Consider the following 18,810-nt stretch of genomic DNA (forward strand, 5'->3'; position numbering starts at 1 on the left):
TACTCATTTATCATTTCTGAGTTTTTCCAATTGATTAAGCATTATAATTTAGGACATCTTTTAAAATTCCCTCTACAATGTCAAAATAGCAATTACAGAAATAAGTGAATAAATTTTTAATTTCTATTTAAATTATGTACTATAATATGTATCATGTGGGTAATGACTTTCTGCTAAAAATCAAGTTAGCAAATCTAGAACAAGAAGCAATATACCAATAATAATTAAAGAGACAAGCCTCAGTAATACAGATATCTATTTTATTAAAAAAGTTACAAACAGGTGGACTGCAGGGTCGTCTTACAAAATGACAAGAATGAAATCTATTGGAAAAATTTTACTTTTACAAATCTTCATAGGTAATTGTTCAATGTTTGTACTTGTTATTGGAGATTTTACCGTTCACTGATAGTTACAGTACATTAGATCCATGATAATAGGTTACATTGTTTATTCGCAGAGCCCTACTGCAGTGATCTGGACAACTCCTAAACAGATGCCATAGTAAAGACAAGACATATATTGCATTTAATATTCACTTCTTATCCTAATAAGCAACATGCAATCTATTGAGGAAGCTAAAATAACTTTTGGTCCCTTTTCTTAAAATGTGCTGGAGAAACCACCTTTAAAACCACTTTTCCCCTGATTCCTGTAATCCTAAGTGAATCCGAGTGAAATTTGCTGCTGAGGTCAATGATAATGAACACTGTGATAGAGATAGAGGTGATAGAAGGCGAAGAAGGGAAGGAGGGAAGAATGTCCATAGGAAAGAACACTGTATAAAATCAGTCTGCAGACAATTGAAGTCATGATGAATTACTTGATTCCCTTAGAATTTCACAGAGCTAGTAATGCGGAGCCACAAGCACTTACGCTACTCTGAAATGAGGGTTTGGTTTTAAAGTGCAAACTTAAATGAAGCATTCATTTCAAGCCGTTTGTAAATAAGGAACAATGTTTTGATTGCCTCTACCTTTATAATCTCACCATCAAATCCCAAATTGAAGAATAAGAGCTCACTTTGAGGGAATCTGATCAGGAATCAAATGCAACACGATTTAAAAAAAGGAAATCAAAGCTTAATCATTTTCTACTCATTAATGGCCATGCTGACCAGTAAATCACATGAATGTAAATATCACTTTATTTGAACACCACACACAAGACAAATTTAAAACTGCCACACCCTTCCACAAACCATCACTGCATACAGTAGAGCTTTTCTTGACAAAGTTATCGAGCTATTATTATAGATCAAAAGTATAGTTTTGGTTTTATTTTATTTAGAAGCAGTTTCAAATGACTAAAGCTGGGCTCCTAAAATTGAGAACTTTGGTGCAGTAGGTGAGCTGCAGTTTCTAACTTCTGCAAATTAAAAGGACACAAATAAAACCAAATAAAAATTCAAGAACAAAATACTGTCAAACTTATACAATTGAAAAACAACTGCTAGAAAAAGCACTGGTCATGATGTTAAAACTGAACCAATAGATTACTCATTGTAAGTTTTTCTTTCTCTGTTTCTATACCTGCGTTACTGGTAAAATGTTCAAGTATTCAGACAAAATGTGCTGATTAGGTAAACAACATGGAAGGCAATGGCTATTAGAAAGCACATTTGCAAAAATGAAAGAAAAAATAAAAACAGCCAGAGAATTGGCGCTATTCTCCCTCCTGTTACACAGATTTTTGTCTCTACTACGAACATGCTTCTAGAAAAAAAAACCTAAAAAGCAGTTGTGATAGTGCAAGAAAAACATCAACAAATATTGCTCTAAACTACCGTTTAGAAAGACAAATATTAAGAACTAGAAAGTGTACATGATTTTATTTGAATTCAATTTTACATGTGCAGAAGTCTACAAGATGTCAATGACATGCCTGACAGGCAAAACTGAGCTATCTCTGTTTAGGTATACAATTAATTTACCATGGACACAATATCCCTTTTCAAAGGCATTGCTAAGTAGGTCATAACTAAGTTTAGAACTTCACAGAAAGGAAAATGTTACTGCCGCAATTTGATGCTGTAAATGAGATTAACACATGTGAAGGCCTAATGGAATCAAATTCTTCAAGTAACTGCAGTACAATCAACTTCCAATATCACCTGTAACTTTCAGATTGTTAATTACAAACCACATCACAAACTGCACTTGAAGAAAAGGGAAATTCCATCCACACAGGTAAATGTGATCTTTAGTTTCTTCTTACAACACTGCCACACGTAAACAAAGTCTCAGAGTATTAAGCAACCATTTAAAGGAGAAAGATTTTACAAACAGGATGAAGCATTGGTACGAGGTAATATACAGAAGTAACCATTTGTTTAAGGCTCAATTTTTCTCCATTATATCTTTCTTTTAAAAGGCATTGAGTAGGTAATACTGAGTTTGAGTAATAAATACAAGTTGAGAAACTGATTAAAGAAATCAACTAACATATTAAAAATTAACCCTTTCATATTAGCCATCAATAAGAACTTAAAAAGCTATAAAAGGACGGATTGATAAAGAACAGATTTTAAATGTATGGTAAACGTGCTAAGCATTACTGTTAAGGTCCTTGGATCTTGAGGGCCAAAGACCTTATGCACTTCATTAGATGTATGGCAACATGCTGTGATAGAGACAGGTTTACCAAGGCTCAGTTCTGCAACCCAGGTTGTAAAGTTCTCCAAAGCAGCATCTGTGCAAATTTCCTCTGAGTTTTATCTGCAAGTAAGATCAAAGAAATTTCATGAAAACTTAGAGATACACAGTTGAATATTCAGAAGCAACCCTGACAACAGATCCATATGTATGCATGCATGCTGAAGCTAATTAGTATGGGATCTTACGGTCTAATTTCACTGTGGTCTCCATCAGCTTAAGCAACAGAATCATTTTCTGCAGATTCAGAAAAGTCATCAGAAAGCATTAGTGTAGTATGGCTGAACTGGAGAGAAGACACTGCGTCTGTTAGTAGTTGTTATAATCCTATGTATGACACTTCCTACTCATACATATGTGACATTAACAATATTTGTACTGATTAAAATGATCTTACAATACAGAAATTGGGACAAATGGTGCTTCTGGTTTGAAATGGTGATAGATTTCATTGCTCATTATGAGTTACCTTGTAAGTATACTACTTTTTCCAAAGTTTGGCTTTGTGGGAATTTTGTATGATTCAGAGTGTAGATACTCAGACCTGGAGGGTGACACACAGCAGGCCACATACCCTACTCTGATCTGCTCTTTTCATAGAACCCTCCCACTCACAAGAATTTCTCCAATAGAGATTCTTCAGTTTCTATCCTTATAGCTGACAGATTTCTGCCTTCCATTTAATACTAGGAGAGAAAAAACTATCATTCAGACACATATTATGCCCTTCAGCTGTGCTGAGTCACCAACTGACTTCTCCAGGAATGAAATTGTGTTTGTTGTTTACTGTAGAAGATAAAATATGCTAGCCTATCAGGCAGAAACAAAAGAAAAGCAACTATGAAGGAGTGCCAAGTAAGTTGATGTGAGATCTGCATGGGCTCTAGCAATGTCTACACACACATAATTTTACATTCACTTAACAGCTACACTTCTTTAGTGTTCAAAGAGCTTGCAACAGTGTGTTCTCATTAGCTGTATAATAAACACAATCACTTTAGAAACTATAATAAAAACTTTGTCTTCTTAAAAGTCAGGCTTAAACATGAAAAGCAAAGTATTAGATTAGAACATGGGTTAAGTTTGAGAAAGTACAGTTTCATCATTATTAAAACAGCAAGAAAAATTCTTCCCTCACAGAGATATTATCTCTATCATATAAGGCAATGTGGGAAAGTACTCCATAAAATGAGGATATAATATAAGGAATTGCTTTCCTTTTCCAACCATGTTATTGATTTTTAAACCGCTAGGATCAGATCATCAATTCTTCAACACCTACACTAAGGATATTTGCCTTTCAAGCTTAGTTAGGATTTATGTATCTTTTAAACCAAAAAGTGCTTGATTATTTATATATAATACTTGACTTTCTACTAATTCATATTAGACTTCCCCTGATTAATTCAAAGCAGTATACTATAAATTCTAATTTGCAATTTTCAAAATAAATATACAAGAGCTTGGATTTTTCAGATATGATTGCAGCATCATATCTAAGATACTAAATGTGATGGTTTAACACTCTACCATCAAAGTGACAAAATACTTACATCCCACAAACCAGCTTACTAATCACAATCTATATGAAATAAAAACTACGTATCCATGACTTCCCACCCAGAAAGCCCTGAGTAACATTTGGTCTACCTACATGCCTCCAGTGAAATCAAGCCAAGCAGACAAACTCTGCGTCACACCCAACAATGTTAACACTGAGCATACCTTTAAACAAATAAGGGTCACTTTTTAAAAGAGCAATACATTATAATCCTCTGCAGCAATAAATCCTGAAGCAACTTCTTTCATTAAGCCAAAAGGACAGTGTCTCTCATATTAGGAATTTTCAGGACGGGAAATGTAAATGTCCTTGCTGTACAGCGACAGCGAAATGTTCAGTTTATTAACGCTCTCGTCCACTTAAAAGAAATGCACTTCCAACTCTTTAAAGGCAGCCACTCAGACCAGTGCATTTGCACTCTCGGCTATTACACTGAGGCACACTTGATGCAAAGCTTTAACTCGCTACTTTCCTTGTCCACAGGCCAGAGGATAATACTTAAGCTACCATCCAGCAAACAAATCTTGGTTCTGGCAGCTTCTACTCAAACTCTCACTAAAGTGTTTGGTTTTATTTCATATTTTTTTCTAATAAAATTATCAGAGTAAAAAACAGAAGCAAACAGTAGTTCAAACACTGACTCAGTAAATGAAAAAGGACCTCCCAAGTGTAGTAACCTGGTATACAAACACACCACACACAGACCTGAAAGAACAAAGATCATTATTTATGTCAGCCTGAAGAAAAAGGCAGATTCTTGATTCACGACAAAACACATCATTTCACGAGGCAGCAGAACGCCTGGGATGGTAACAAAGGATCATGAGACACTGCCAGTCTGTCAAGTTTTTTAGCTTAACTGGAGTTTCCATTTTCGAACACAATGGTATTACTACCATACTTTTCTCACTTTAGCAAACACAGACGTGCAATAGCAGTCACTGTTTCCTTTCCTTTCCTTCTTTTCTACTTTCAGACATTTGAAATTCTGGAGATTTGAGCAAGGGACAATCCTAAAAGATAAAATTCTTTTTACATTTTTACTTGACCTTTTCATATTTGAGCTAAATATTAGTTGTATTAATGAAAGCCTGTTATGTGTTCGAGGCAGATTGTTATTGTTGTTGTTACCTATCTTGTTTCATTCCTTAATTCTAATTTGCATGAATCTTATTGGTACTGGAATAGGAAGACCAAAACATTAACAGTATTCATTGTCTCCCATTAAACAGACAGCAAAAGATGAATCCATGCTGGAAGGGAGGCACACATGCTGCGTGCACATGATGAACCCTGAGTCAAGAGGAATGGTTTAGATAGTGTTCTTATTGTCTAGACCTAAGATTGTCAATGCTTTAACATGATGAATTCAATTCCAACATCTCAAATACTGTCGCCATGTCCAGTGGGAATAATGTGAGGCCAATGATGTGACTCCAACTGTTAACTTTGAATCACACCAAGTAAAGTACTGTTCCCCACAAATATAAGTAGTACTTTCTGAAAGAGACATTTCCAATACTTATGCCTAATCCAAGGAATTGTGAATATGGTTTTGATTGGATGTTTTTCCAACAACTGACAGGACTTCATTTTTTCTTAGTTCCATTATCTTCTGATTTGTACAACTCCACTGAGAAGCAATCCCATGAGGAGAATTGTTCCAGTAGTAAGGCTAGAACGCTTTCTCAGAGGCACTTCTCCAGCGCCATGATGCAATATTTGTTAATTCTACTGACGATCCATTCTAAGCCAGAGAGGTAATGGAGTAAAACTTAGCAGTCTGCACACATTTCATTCTATATTAAAAGCCTAATCTTGAGGTGGAGAGGAAGCAATTAAAGAGGGAACAGGTACACAGTCTCTCTCTAGTCACACCCCCACACCCAGTGCAGGACTAATGAGGCACCTATCTCGTCCGAAGTGTCAAATTGAGAACCCTGTGGAGGTCAAAAGGGCCAGGGAGAATCAAGAATGGCAGGGAAGGCAAACAGCTCTGTTCATCCCTAGCACCCCAGGTCCACTGTAGGCACTCATGGTACTCTGCCCCAAAGCAAGCTTTTCCCCAACCCAAATCCTCCTGTTCTCTCTGGCTCACAATATGAAAAGGGGACTGTTTTCCCACTCCAAGTTGCACGCTCAATAGGGCAGGGGACAGAAGATGTACCTGATGACGATGCACTTTTTGCAACAGAAATGCACCCTAGGGTTTTACTCATATGAGAAATATTTGCCTTGGATACAAAAATGCCAGCATTTTAAGGTACATGTGATTTGATATTGAGGATCTTCCTTTTACATTTGCTGAACTATCATATTTAGTGAAAAGAAAAAAAAGATTAAGAAACTGTTCTTAGTCTACATTTACATTAAAAATCTTGAAAATTGGAATCCATCCTAGTCCATTTAAGAAATAATAAACCCAGCTAGAATAAAATCCCATTCATAGATGGCTGAGCCTCCCAGGAGTCTTTGTTACCATCCTGGGCACTCCGCTGCCACGTGAAATGACGTGCTAGTCTTGAAATAAGAATCTCCCTTTTTCTTCAGGCTGACATATATAATGAACTGGGGCTGCCATAAATAATGATCTTTGTTCTTTCATTCCGCTTCCTGGTGTTTGGTACTCTGATGCACCATTTACTGTACTTGGGAGAACCTGTTCCATATCATGCTGAGGAAAATGGTAGAACATTTTTCAGACCTTCAGCCCACAGCAAAGAACACATTTCTCTTTTGTAAAAAAAAAAGTTTCCTTTGTAACATTCATCAATGCTGGACTGACATATACGACTGCTTCAAGTATCATTTTAAAAACTCTATTTGCCAAAAGGTTAGACCAAATTATCACATAAGAGATAACCTGAATGCACATCTCCCTTCTTTGGGGACATGGCTAGAACATTTGAGGCTATTATTATGCCTTTTCTTCAGATTCCTTCTGTTTAGGAAAAACTCTACCTTCTATCCCCTGCACCATATCCATTTGCCAAGGCCCGACTCAAATGCTACTGTTCCCAAGCTCCTTAAGCTCACTGGCTCTTAACGAGGGGTCGCTCAATCCCCACAATCAATGGGTAGTCTGCAATTTCTAGAGATAATAGGTTTTGTCAAAAGTGGAGGGTTGGAGCGTATCAAATCTACAGGATAACTGCCAGGGATATTGCTCAACATAGGACAGCCCTCAGAAACAAAGCCCTGAGTACCGGGAATTTCTGCTTTTTCCTTCTTCTCAATGCCCATACTGCTCTGATTTTCTTCCTTTATAGTATGTTATTAACAAAACAGCCATCCTTCTCAATACCATTATACCCAAACAGCACATGTCGACTGAAATAATATCCACCAGATGGAACTGAAACAAGGGCTCCAACACTGACCTAGGCTTTTATGAATCTGCGGCTGCCTGGGGAAACAGTTCTACAAAGTGCTTGCTAGAAGCCACTGTGGGTCAGTCAGTAAGGAAATCAGGATGGCGGCTGGGTCTAAAGAATCTGCCACACTTCCTAATTTACAATAAAATGACTGCCAGTGGGAGGGTAAAAGGGGAAGAAACAATCATGGGAGCCGGGCCCTGAAGCAGGTGTTGGGCAACAGACTGCTGACCCAAATGAAAGAGTGTTAGAAGATAAATGTGAGGGACTACCAGCAGCCATTCTAAGAGCACTACGAGATCCCCATCTCAGTTGAACACATCCAACGATCAGCACAAGCCATGGTCTTTTTGTCTTAGTATTACTACTTCTAAGCAGACAAAGTACTTTCCTAAGACGAAGGACAAACCCTTCTCAAGTCACCTTTCCTGTCGAAGTTTGATCGTCAGTCTAGATCTGGAACTGACAGCCTGCAGGGCTCCATGACTCACAGGGACTCACAATCCATCACACACTTGTTCAGGTAACAGTGAGGAAGGACAACACGAACTCCACTGGCCTCAGGTTACAGACCCGCATACCTATCAGTTCCATCTGACTTGGCGCTAGAAAAAACTCTGCATACACTGCACACTGTTCTAAAAGATGCTTCAGAAATCCAGCTGATTAAGTGCTTTATTTCAAGGGCCACACCTTCAGCCATGTGCTCTGCTTACAAGAAGAATAAATCAAGCAGAAAGCTATATATTATTACAAAGTCACTTAATAAAAATATGTAATTACTGGTAGAAATAACATCTCAGTTTAGTTGCTGTTAATCAACAAGAAACATGAACGTAGTAGGCTTGGTATATTTAAGCCTTCCCATGTACACATTCCTGTAAGTAAGAAAACTGAGATCATGAGAGCATATATGGTCAAACAAACTCAGAATTTATAATAAAAATTTAAGGATATCTGTAGAAATTATCCAAATCCCAACAGGTGTAACAATTGACCCTTTAGGTATATGAGACTAATTTTGCTTTTACCCTCCTTTCCTACATTAACAATGACAAGAACCATTTTACATGTTTTGGTTAATTTTTTATAAGGATGCTAAAACTGAAACAAAGTGCACAGATTTACGTCTTCTGTTCAAAAGTGTGAGAGAAGTAGAACTTAGTAGTACAGATACTATCAGCATACAGGACTTGTTCAAACCTGAAGCTGGTTTACAACTTAAAAGACAGATTGCAGAGTCAAGAATGTGGGACTCAATCACACACACAGCTACATAAGCCTGTTCCCACCTCAAGAACTACACTGGATGGGCGCCACTGTCAGTATTCATAAGCTAGACCAAAGCCCCAGCAGTGCCTGTATAAAATAACAGATGTAGCTAGAGGTTATAAAGAGGTTGTCATCAATGTTTTGGGATGAGAAAGGCATTTTGAAGAAAGCACCATTGTCATCCTTTATTTTCAAAGGTGACACTACCTGACAAGAGTTCTTGTCTAAAGAGATAAATTAGGGTCTGTGAGTCCTTTCTCTAGGCAGCACAAATAAAGGCAGACCTCTGGTTAGGAATCATGTCTGTGATCTGGCATGCCTCTTGCCATTTGCAAAGCCGCTTCCTAGACTGGAGGTCAGCCCTGGCTCAGAAGGGTCAGCTGCATTCTGATACTGTCTTGCTAGTCTGGCATTTACTGTGGTTTTCTTAATCTTCCACAGTATTGGTGCTTTATATGATTATTTAAATACTACTCTAAGTGAGACTATTTGACCGATTACAATTCAGCTGAAAATCTATCAATCACAATATAGACATATATATATATATATATATATGCAATCATCTCATTTTAAATGCTCGATAAAGTTTTACATGACCTTATTTTCCCAAAAGCTCTTCAAAACATACTATAACTTATCATAAGGTGTGAAGGTTTTTATTGTTCTCAGTTGCATTATTTATTAAGCTGAGTAGAAATGCCCCCTGTGCTTCAGATGGTTCCTTCTGACATATGAGAGATGATTTAAGCAGATTTTCACTTCATCGGGTATTCGAATGAAGTGAAGGTACTTTGTGACGGTGTAATTTGTTACCAGAGGTCACTTAAGTTGCACAAGTGCAAGGTACAGATGAACTTGATTAAATAATCATTCTGTTAAATCAAGTACTTGAGTGATTAGAAAATTAGTGGTTTCAATTATAGTGGCTCTCTTGCCCAGAATATAAAAGTATTAAAAACATCAGAAAATTATTCATCATCTTGTGATATTATTTTCAGTGTTTTGCTGTGCATATTGGACACTAAGACTACAGAACATGGGAAAGATGTACTATGGGATGAATCATCCCCTCCAAATGTTATCGAGTAAGGCTGAGAAGGAAAAATAGGAAGCCACTCCTTAAAAAACCAAATCTCATCAATGGCAATACACACAATTTCTTACCTTTGTTCTGCTTATCTGCAGTTTAAAAAGGTTTTCTGCATTGAATGATGATGGTTTTATGCTGAGGAAAAAATGTTATTTTAAAAATACAGAAACTTAAGGTGGTATCAAATGTATGGACGTATTACTATTAACCAGTTGTTTATTTTATACTTCATCAAAACCAGAAGGCCACCTGGCCCGTACAATTACAATTCCACCAACAACTAACCTGCTCGGTATGGCCATAATTGAGGTTTTCTTTCTTTACTGGACAACACAAGTTGTACAACACTGATCTTGCTTCTCAGGGAGGGATGAATAGTTCATTTGCCTGACGATCTCAGCAAAAAGTTCATCCACCATTGATTTACTTTTTGCTGATGTTTCCATGAAAGGACAGCCCCATTCTTGAGCCAGAGCTCTGCCTTCTGAAGACATAACCTCTCTTTCTGGTTCCAGATCCACCTTGTTTCCTACTAGGATTAGTGGAACTTTTTCATATCTCTTCACTCTCACAATCTGATCTCTCATTGGCTTGATATCCTATTCAAGCAATCACAAAGGAAAAGAACAAAATTATATGTTTGCATTCCACAGCAGATGTGTTACAATATCACAAGAATCATTCCTTGGTATCATATAAAGCTAGAACTACATAGTGAAACAAAGACAACAATGTCATTTTCCCCCGTGGACATGAGAACTAGATAATCTCCACAGGCATTAGCTGTGCTTCTGCATCAGGAATATAAAATAGAAAAGTTGCACACTAACCTTAAAATTCATCTAACCACTGCCCCCACCCTTCCATTTCAATTAAAGAATCAAGTTCCCAAATATGATTAATCCATTTGCACATACAGATGTTTGGCCAGCTCCCTAAACCCACCTAGCTGTCTTCGTTCCCTGTAACACCTGTTATCCCAGCACAAGACTGCAGTGTCTATGTAACTCCTAGTCATTCAGCAAGAGGGCTTAAGAGAAAGTATTTTAAGAGGTAATCCCCCCCAAAATCCACCCCAAAACAACAACCCCTCAAAAACCCACTTTGTAATGCTTAGAAATCCAGTTTTAAAAACAGATTCATACACATAAATATTTCATTTTAAATTGGTTACTATGTGCTTGGCCTTGTACCACCGAACAACTGTCCTAACAGTGAGCATGGCCCAAGAAGGACACCGCATCTGGAGGGTGGGTGGGAAGTCACACATTTCTTCTCCCATGTGTGTTTCCTTCTGATGTCCCCCACGAAGATCAGAGTCTTAGCTGCCTTTCAGTAACATCAATTTTTTGGAAAGAACTCTATTGATGTAAGACAATATTAGAGGCTTAGGCCCAAAATTGCATTTTTTTTTAGTTTTGTAACTTAAATGAGTTGACTTAAGATATAAAATATGTATTTGAGTAACTCCAGTAAACAGAACACTCGCACACACAGGTCAAATACACCCCTTCAATCTTCTCTCAATTGTCAAGCTGCTTTTCTGAGTTTCCTTATGGAACAAGTTTAGCTAAGAATACTAACTTTCGCCTCAAAAAAAAATCTGTGTATCTGCTGAAATAATGCCACAGTTCCATATTCCACACTGATGTCCAGAACAGAAGTGGGTCCAGTGAAAATCTTAGGAGACGCCCTTGAAAAGATTCCCAGCCTCGGGAGAGGCTGCTGATAACAAACTAATCTGAGGACCCCTTAGAATATACCCTTAGTACTTTCTGAAGGAAATGCCTTTATGGTACTTTAGTTTGGAATCTCAATCTACCTAAAATGTACTTTAGATTCATTTACTCAGAACTTACTATCTTTACAAAGAAGTTCTTGAAGTTGTTCTGAGGTTACTGGAAAAATTCCTATGTAGCACTTAAACTTCAGCTCCTGAAGAATGGGAAACTAGCACATTATACTGGCTAAGGCACTTAAGATTTCTTAAGTAAGCAACATTAAGTGCATACCTTTAAATGCAGAAAAAAATATCCGTTTCCTAAATCAATGGAGGTCAATATAACGGGTCAATACAAGGTCATTTATTTTCAAAGAATAAATAACACAATTATTGCATCTCTTAAAATAACGTTAACTTCAGTCTGTTTCCCAGTGAAAGACAGGACGCATTTTCTGAAGCAGCTGGACCAGATCCAGGTTGGCTACCCCGCTGGGATAAGAAAACTGCCCGCGCTCAGCGTTCCCAGTTCCACACATTTTCTCTAAGTATAGCCTACGATGGCAGAAACGATTCGGATCAACGAGAGAAAAGGAGAGTCATTCTTACTTTCTGGTGGTTAGGAATCCTAGGTACTAGTCCTGTAGACTAGTAACTTCCTTTCTGGCTGCATTCCCCCCAGTAAAATACCACGAAAACCGGACTTGGACTCATTTTGCAGCACTGAGATTTAGGATTCCAGTTGAGGAACTTAGAGGCGAACAGAGAAGTGGAGGAAGGAAAAGCAGGCGCACAGGTTTTTTTTTATCTATGTGTACGAGATAATGGACTTAACAATTTCTTCGTGCTCCGTTTACTTGAGATTATCTATGAAATATTTTGTTGAACACGTTAATCAATACTTGTTGAATTGAATACGCAACTTCAGGTTAGAGTAAGGGCTAAATATACGCAGGCTGACCTATTTCGTTTTCACTTTTCTTTTCCTTAAAAATAACTTTAAAATGTTTGTCGATACCTGTGACTTTAGCACTCTCCAGAAATAACCCAGTGCTTGCCCATGCCACACCAAACTTTCAAAAGCCAAACACACTCATTAACGCACAGCTCAGGCAAATCAGAAGTACATGTAGGATTACCACACCCCCTTCGAAGAAATTACAAGACTCGGTTTGATTACCTGAAAAGACTGTTGATTAACCAAACTATACACCAGGATGAAACCTTGGCCGTTTTTGATGTACAGATCTCTCATGGAGGCAAACTGCTCGGTTCCTGCGGTGTCCAGAATTTCCAGTACTGAGGGGGAAGAGTCCACTTCGATCTCTTTGCGGTAGAAATCTTCAATGGTGGGGTCATATTTCTCAATGAAAGTCCCGGTGACAAACTGCACGGTGAGGGCAGATTTGCCAACCCCTCCGCTCCCTAACACCACTACCTTGTATTCCCTCATGAGTCTCACCTTCACCAACTCCTACCCAAAGGGGGGAAAAAATAACACCCCGCTAGCTGCGCTGCGGCAAGGCGAGGCGGAAGGTGGGCGGAAATGTGCGAACTGGGGAGGAGAGTGCGGAGAAGCCGAGGGCCCAACCGGGGACGAGGAGGAAGTTACAGGAGGGGGAGGGGAACGAGCCAAGTGTCGGGTGGGTGGGGATGATAATGCCCTTCCTATAGGAACCCAAGGCTGGCCCGGGGGGCGTGGGGAGGAGGGAGCGCCCGCGAGCGGCCGAGCAAGGGTGGGGGAGCCGCCGCGCGCGCACCCCCCACGCGGGAAGGGGCGGGGGCCTCGCGGCCGGGGGCTGCCCGCCACCCCTCCCCCGCCCTGCACACAAAGGGGCCCGGGGACCCCGCTTCCTGCTGGCGCTGCTGCCGAGCCGGCCCGAGGCTTCGGGGCCCCGCTGCACTCGCTGTCACCGGGGCGGGGTCTCTGGGCCCCGGGTTCCCGCGGGGGTCGTCCGGCCTGTAACGACGGGGGGGGGGGGGGAGAAACGGGGACGGAGGGGGGCGGAAAGGGGCGCACGTTAGGAGTCGCCTGACCTCCACGCCGGCCCCCAAAGTCGTCGCCTCTGCTGCCTCCTTCCCTGGAGCTGCCGCCGCCGCTTACCCTGCCGCCTGGGAGGCTCTGTCAAGCCAAGGCCATGGCCACTCGGCCGGCCCGGCCTTGCTGCTCGCGGACGGGAAAGGGGCGGGAGCCGTCCGGCGGCGGCGGCGGCGGCCGCAGCGACTCCAGTCGAACCCACCTCTTTTTTTTTTCTTCACCCACCCCCCCACTCCCACCCCCCACCCCCACCCCCAGCATAAACCCGGAAGGGTTTCCCTGACACACTGGCTGAGGTGCCCCAATTCCCCGAGACTGGACGCGTTCACTTCCGGTGGGGAAAGTCCCACCTCTTCTTCGGGGCGAGCCGGGTGGCGCTAGGGCCGCGCCCTGCTGAGCGAGCCAGCCGGCCCGGCAGGGTTACAGGTCGGGGCCATGGCCTTGAGAAAGGGCGCCTCGGTGAAACCTAAGGCTCCCTTGCCGGCAGGCTGGTAGCGATTGGCCGATTTTTCTCGACCCCTGGCCCGCCCGAGTCTCCCTGGCTTCTAGGCGTCCACCAGCTGTTTCTGAGGACCAGATTCTCTTCTTGGTCCTTGCAAGACCGCCAGCTAATAATCTAGCAACCGAGAGAACACCAAACATCCCTAGGCTGGAAGTTGCTAGGAAAATAAAACAGTTTAGGAAGTTGATTCTCTTCGCTGACATTTCTTCAACTTGATGTTTGTCCTGAGCAATGTATGCCAAGGACCCTCAGAGTTGGTTTGGGCTCTGATTTTTTAAGGTGCTGTTTTATTCATAAGTGCTACTTTGTACTTTATCAGTTGGCATAGCTGCCTCATGCCCCTCAGCAAATACAAGCTCTTTTTTTAAAAATCACAAAGTTCAAAACATCAACATTACAAATAGACGTTATGGTGGGCTGTTCAGTTTTGTTTAACACAGCAGAAATTGGAACCAGTATTCAAGAAAGTTGACTGCAAATGTTTGGGCCCGTGAAATAATTTTATATAATCTTTTTTTTTTGTCATCTGCATGTCTAAGAAATTTCCCAGCTGGCTGTTCCACAGTGGGACTTTGTTTTAAAAGCCATCTTTCATAGCCTTGAAATTCAAAAACAAATAATAACTCTCCTGTTAAACTGAGTTCTATTTTTAGAGAAAATTGTTACTGCTAACTTTCTATTTGTAAACTTTATGTCAGATCCACGGGGCCACAAGGCTGGGCAGTATTTTGAGCTTTTCACTCCCTTCTTTATTCAAACACACTCAGAAATCTGAGAGAGTCGCTGACCAGCCTAGTTAAAGTGACTCCACATTTCCTCATTTGCAAGCCTTAATGAGCAGTCTGAAGTGTTAGACATTAGAAAAAAAAGGTGAAACACAGAAGAGGGAGGTCCCATTGTCCCTGGTCAATATTCCCCAATGTCACTTACAGTAGTCAAAGGATAGTTTGATTCAGTTTCTCCTCGGTGGCAAGCTGGTGCAGTCTCTCCAGCGAAGTCTCCAGCTCTGCCTCCTGCTAGCCTGGGTCCTGCCTGCAATCCAAGGCACTGCCCCCTGCTGGAAGAGCTTTGGCCTGTGAGCTCGGAGTCTTCCCCCATAGGTCACTGTTCCTTGCCCACACGTGCTGTTGCCAGATTTGGAGCTCTGCTGCTCATCGCCCAGTCTGGCTGTCTCCAGACTGTCTGGTGAAATCCACAACCCTCCACCAGCCATGCTTAGAACAGAATGGGGAAATTCCTCTTCTGATCCCGCCAGCAATGAGCCGTCAAAGCAAGGCTGTGCTGTCACACAACTGTCAAAGCTGTTCTTTTTGAGGCCATCTCACCTGTTGTCAACTTTAATATCTTTGTTTTGGCCTCGCTGAGGAGAAAGTTCTTTGCTTTTGTATATACTGAAACACACTCCAGCATGTAACAGAGTTCTACTGAGTCACTCCCAACTCTCTTCAGTACAAGAAGGCCAAATGGTACGTCCCGTCTGAAGAGCCCTTCAGATCTTGGCCGGAAGAATGCTTGTTCACCAGTTACACCACTTGGTAGGAGATTAGACTTGGAAGTAACTTCGATTCCAATTTATTTCAGGTACTTTGTAATAATTGCATATGTTTAAAATGGAATGCTCTGCAGTTTAGAGGCACAAGAGTTATGTGTTGGTATTAAAAATGGCCTGTGGAGGACTAAAAGAGAAGAAAAATGAACAAATATATAGTGAAATGTGAGTGTGATACAGCCTTTGACTCGGAAACACAGCCATTAATTATGGGCTCAGAGCATGATGAGTGGACTTTGATCTTCCAAATATTTCTATTTTTTAAAGAGCAAGGAGAAATTATTATAGACAGAAAGTAATTGTAATCTTTGAATTTTTATTTTATGCATTATTATTATTGTGTATGATGTGTGTGTATGTGTTTGATATGTTGTGTATGGTGTGCATGCATGTGTTTGATGTGTTGTGTATGATATGCATGTATGACATGCATGTGAATAGATGTCAGAGGACAACCCTTAGGAACACCAGTTCTCTTCTTCCATTTTGGATTCCTGAGATCAAACTCAGGTTGCCAGGCTTGTCAGCAAACACCCTTACCCTTCGAGCCATCTTGCTGACCCTACTATTCATAATGTTTTGGAAGGAGGAGCTAAATAAGATTCTTAATCGCCACTGCATCAAAAACCAATCTCCCAACCATTTAGGAATGGGTCTGTCTAATTTAAACAAGCTCCGACCATCTGCCTGCCTCCCTGGATGGCTCTCTGCTTAGGAAAGTATTTCTTGTGAATTATCTGATAAGGTCCCAGTTGTTCACCAACATATTCTCAGTAGGCAGTGAGGGTATAAAGACGATTTAAAGGGGTTTGGCCTGGCAGTTGAGAAGCAGAGCACTAACTGGTACATTTAAATTGTAGCTCTGCAGCCATCTAGCTGTACGACCTTAAGAGACTTCGCAGCTCTGAGCCTGCAGGTCCTCACCTGTAAAAGGGAGATAAGAGTCTGACGTGAGAATGAAGTGGGGTATTAGAAGGAACCAGCCGTACACCGGCCCCTGCAGCATTATGGAGCTTCAACACATACATGTGATGTTTGTACAAGAGTTTAATGGGGCTGTGCATGTGGGTCTCTGGTGGTAGAGAGATTGCCGAGCATGCACGAAGCCCCGATTGGGTTCACCAGCGCCACATATGTCCAGGCATAGTGGCCCATGCCTGTAACACCAGCCCTTGGGAAGTGGAAGCCGGAGGACAACAAGTTCCAGGTCATCTTGAGCTACATAGTTGAGCTTTGAGCACCCAAGACCCTGTCTCCAAAAAAAGGCTAATAAAATAAAAAGTGGAAAAAAATAAAATGTTAGAGAAGAAAACAAAACTTTTAAAGGCCTAATGGGTTCAAATGGTACACCAAAATAATTCTCTGGCCTATGCTGTTAAAAGCTTCTTGTGTTCTGTTTCAGGGTAAAGTCATTACACAGCAGTGTGTCTGTCAGTCCCCTTCCTACACACATTTTTTTTTAAACCAAAAGAACATTTACACTATTCTGCACCTTGCTTCTTTTCGCACTTAATACATCTTGATAGTTCTTTTTCTTTTCAGAGCATGTAAGTTTACATTTTTCTATAAGTTTGTTTTTCCCTTCATGCCTGTATCAAATAAACCACGTTCCTAACTGAAGGACAATCTTTTTTCTTTTTATTTATTTGTTCTATGCATATTTTACATCATGTGTCTTGATCCTATTCATTTCCCTGTCCCTTTGTATCTGCACTCCACCCCTTCATCCCCCCCCCCAGTAAAATAAAATTTAAGAGAGAAAGTATTAAAAAGGAAAAAAATAAAAATTCTCAACATGGAAGATGCAGCGTGACATAGTGAGTCACGCAGTAATCCCCTTTGTCCAATACCTGCAAGTGTTCATTGCAAAGAGTCATTGGTCTGTTCGAGGCCTCTGGTTTCTATTACACTATTGATGGTGTGCCCTCACTAGTACTCTTCCTAGATATCCTTTCATTGCTCTGTGTTGTGGAGATCCTGCAGCTTTGGGTCTGTGGGTCAGGTCCCACTGACAAACAGTCTTTGCTTCCAGTTTCTTGCACCGAATGGTTCGTGCATATGTCGTTGTTAGGGCAAACTTCTAGTTGTTCAATAATGGAAGCAAAGGGTACTTGAATGTTCATTTCTTTGAGAAAATATTGCTAAGTTGTTCTTCTGAAAGGTCACCCGATTTACATTCTCACCAGTGAAGTACTGTCTTTGTAAATTCATCCTAGGTATTACTAATTTTAGCATTCTATGGCTATTGTTACTTGCTTTAGAGTATCTAGAGGGCTGAAATAGGCAGGGTTTTAGTCTACAAGGAGTTTGAGCTTCAGCGTCATAAAGCCAGACATACTTTCACTCCTTAGTTTCTAAAGCTGGCCGCAGTAGTCTAATTCATAGATAAAGCAAGACAGACAACCTGCTCAAAGATTTAGTCTTCCAGACACTGACTGTTCAAAGAAGATAAACTGTTCTAACAATAAATTTTATCCTCATTGAGGGACCTCAAAAACCCATGCCCTTGAGATTTAGATTTTTTTCTTTCATTGTGTACACATCTCCTCTCCAATGGACCTACTGCACAGCTCTCATTCTCAAGAGTACAACATTTTTTTTTTACCATGGTATGAAAAAAGAGACTAAATTGTATGTCGAATATCTAAATCATAGGTAAATATTTTCAGTTTTTATATCCCCCTGGCACATGGTTAAAGTCTTTGATAGCCTGCTTAAGTTATCCGTTGCTCACTTCTGTTAAGTCTCCTGCTTTTCTTTCCAATCCACACCTCTGTCAGTTGCTGTCCTTAGGGCCTTTAACTGAAAAATAAGGCCTCTGTCAGTTGCTGCCCTTAGGGCCTTTAACTGAAAAATAACGTGCTTCAAGATGGGGAGGGGGAAGAGCCATGTCCTGGGGCCTTCCTTCTTTTTGGCCTCAGATTCCTGGATGAATGAGTCAATAGTGTCCTCAGTGCTCACTACAGCCATATTCTGAAGGCTGTCTGCCTTCATCAGTGCTACAGAAGCCCCCTTCCCATGCCATATGGTGGAGACTGTCTGGGGGT

General features: G+C 40.7%; 1 protein-coding gene and 1 pseudogene across 2 annotated transcripts; one reads left to right on the forward strand and one right to left on the reverse strand.

Moving 5' to 3' along the window:
* Nucleotides 1-248: 248 nt before the first annotated feature.
* On the reverse strand, nucleotides 249-15,208 carry Rap2c (RAP2C, member of RAS oncogene family). Of its 2 annotated transcripts, none has more exons than XM_057760340.1 (4): nucleotides 15,145-15,208; nucleotides 12,855-13,634; nucleotides 10,240-10,553; nucleotides 249-2,717 (listed from the first exon to the last, which is right to left on the reverse strand). In XM_057760340.1, exons 2-3 carry the CDS (start codon nucleotides 13,125-13,127, stop codon nucleotides 10,275-10,277), a joined length of 552 nt encoding a protein of 183 aa, XP_057616323.1. In that variant the 5' UTR covers nucleotides 13,128-13,634; nucleotides 15,145-15,208; the 3' UTR covers nucleotides 249-2,717; nucleotides 10,240-10,274. The 2 variants fall into 2 exon arrangements, with proteins under 2 accessions (XP_057616323.1, XP_057616322.1); XM_057760339.1 differs by lacking the exon at nucleotides 15,145-15,208 and adding an exon at nucleotides 13,779-13,915.
* Nucleotides 13,126-18,810, forward strand: part of LOC130868632 (ATP synthase subunit gamma, mitochondrial-like) — a 28,329-nt pseudogene continuing 22,644 nt past the window's right edge.

This window comes from Chionomys nivalis, chromosome X (assembly GCF_950005125.1).
Source record: "Chionomys nivalis chromosome X, mChiNiv1.1, whole genome shotgun sequence".
NCBI classification, from domain to species: Eukaryota; Metazoa; Chordata; class Mammalia; order Rodentia; family Cricetidae; genus Chionomys; species Chionomys nivalis.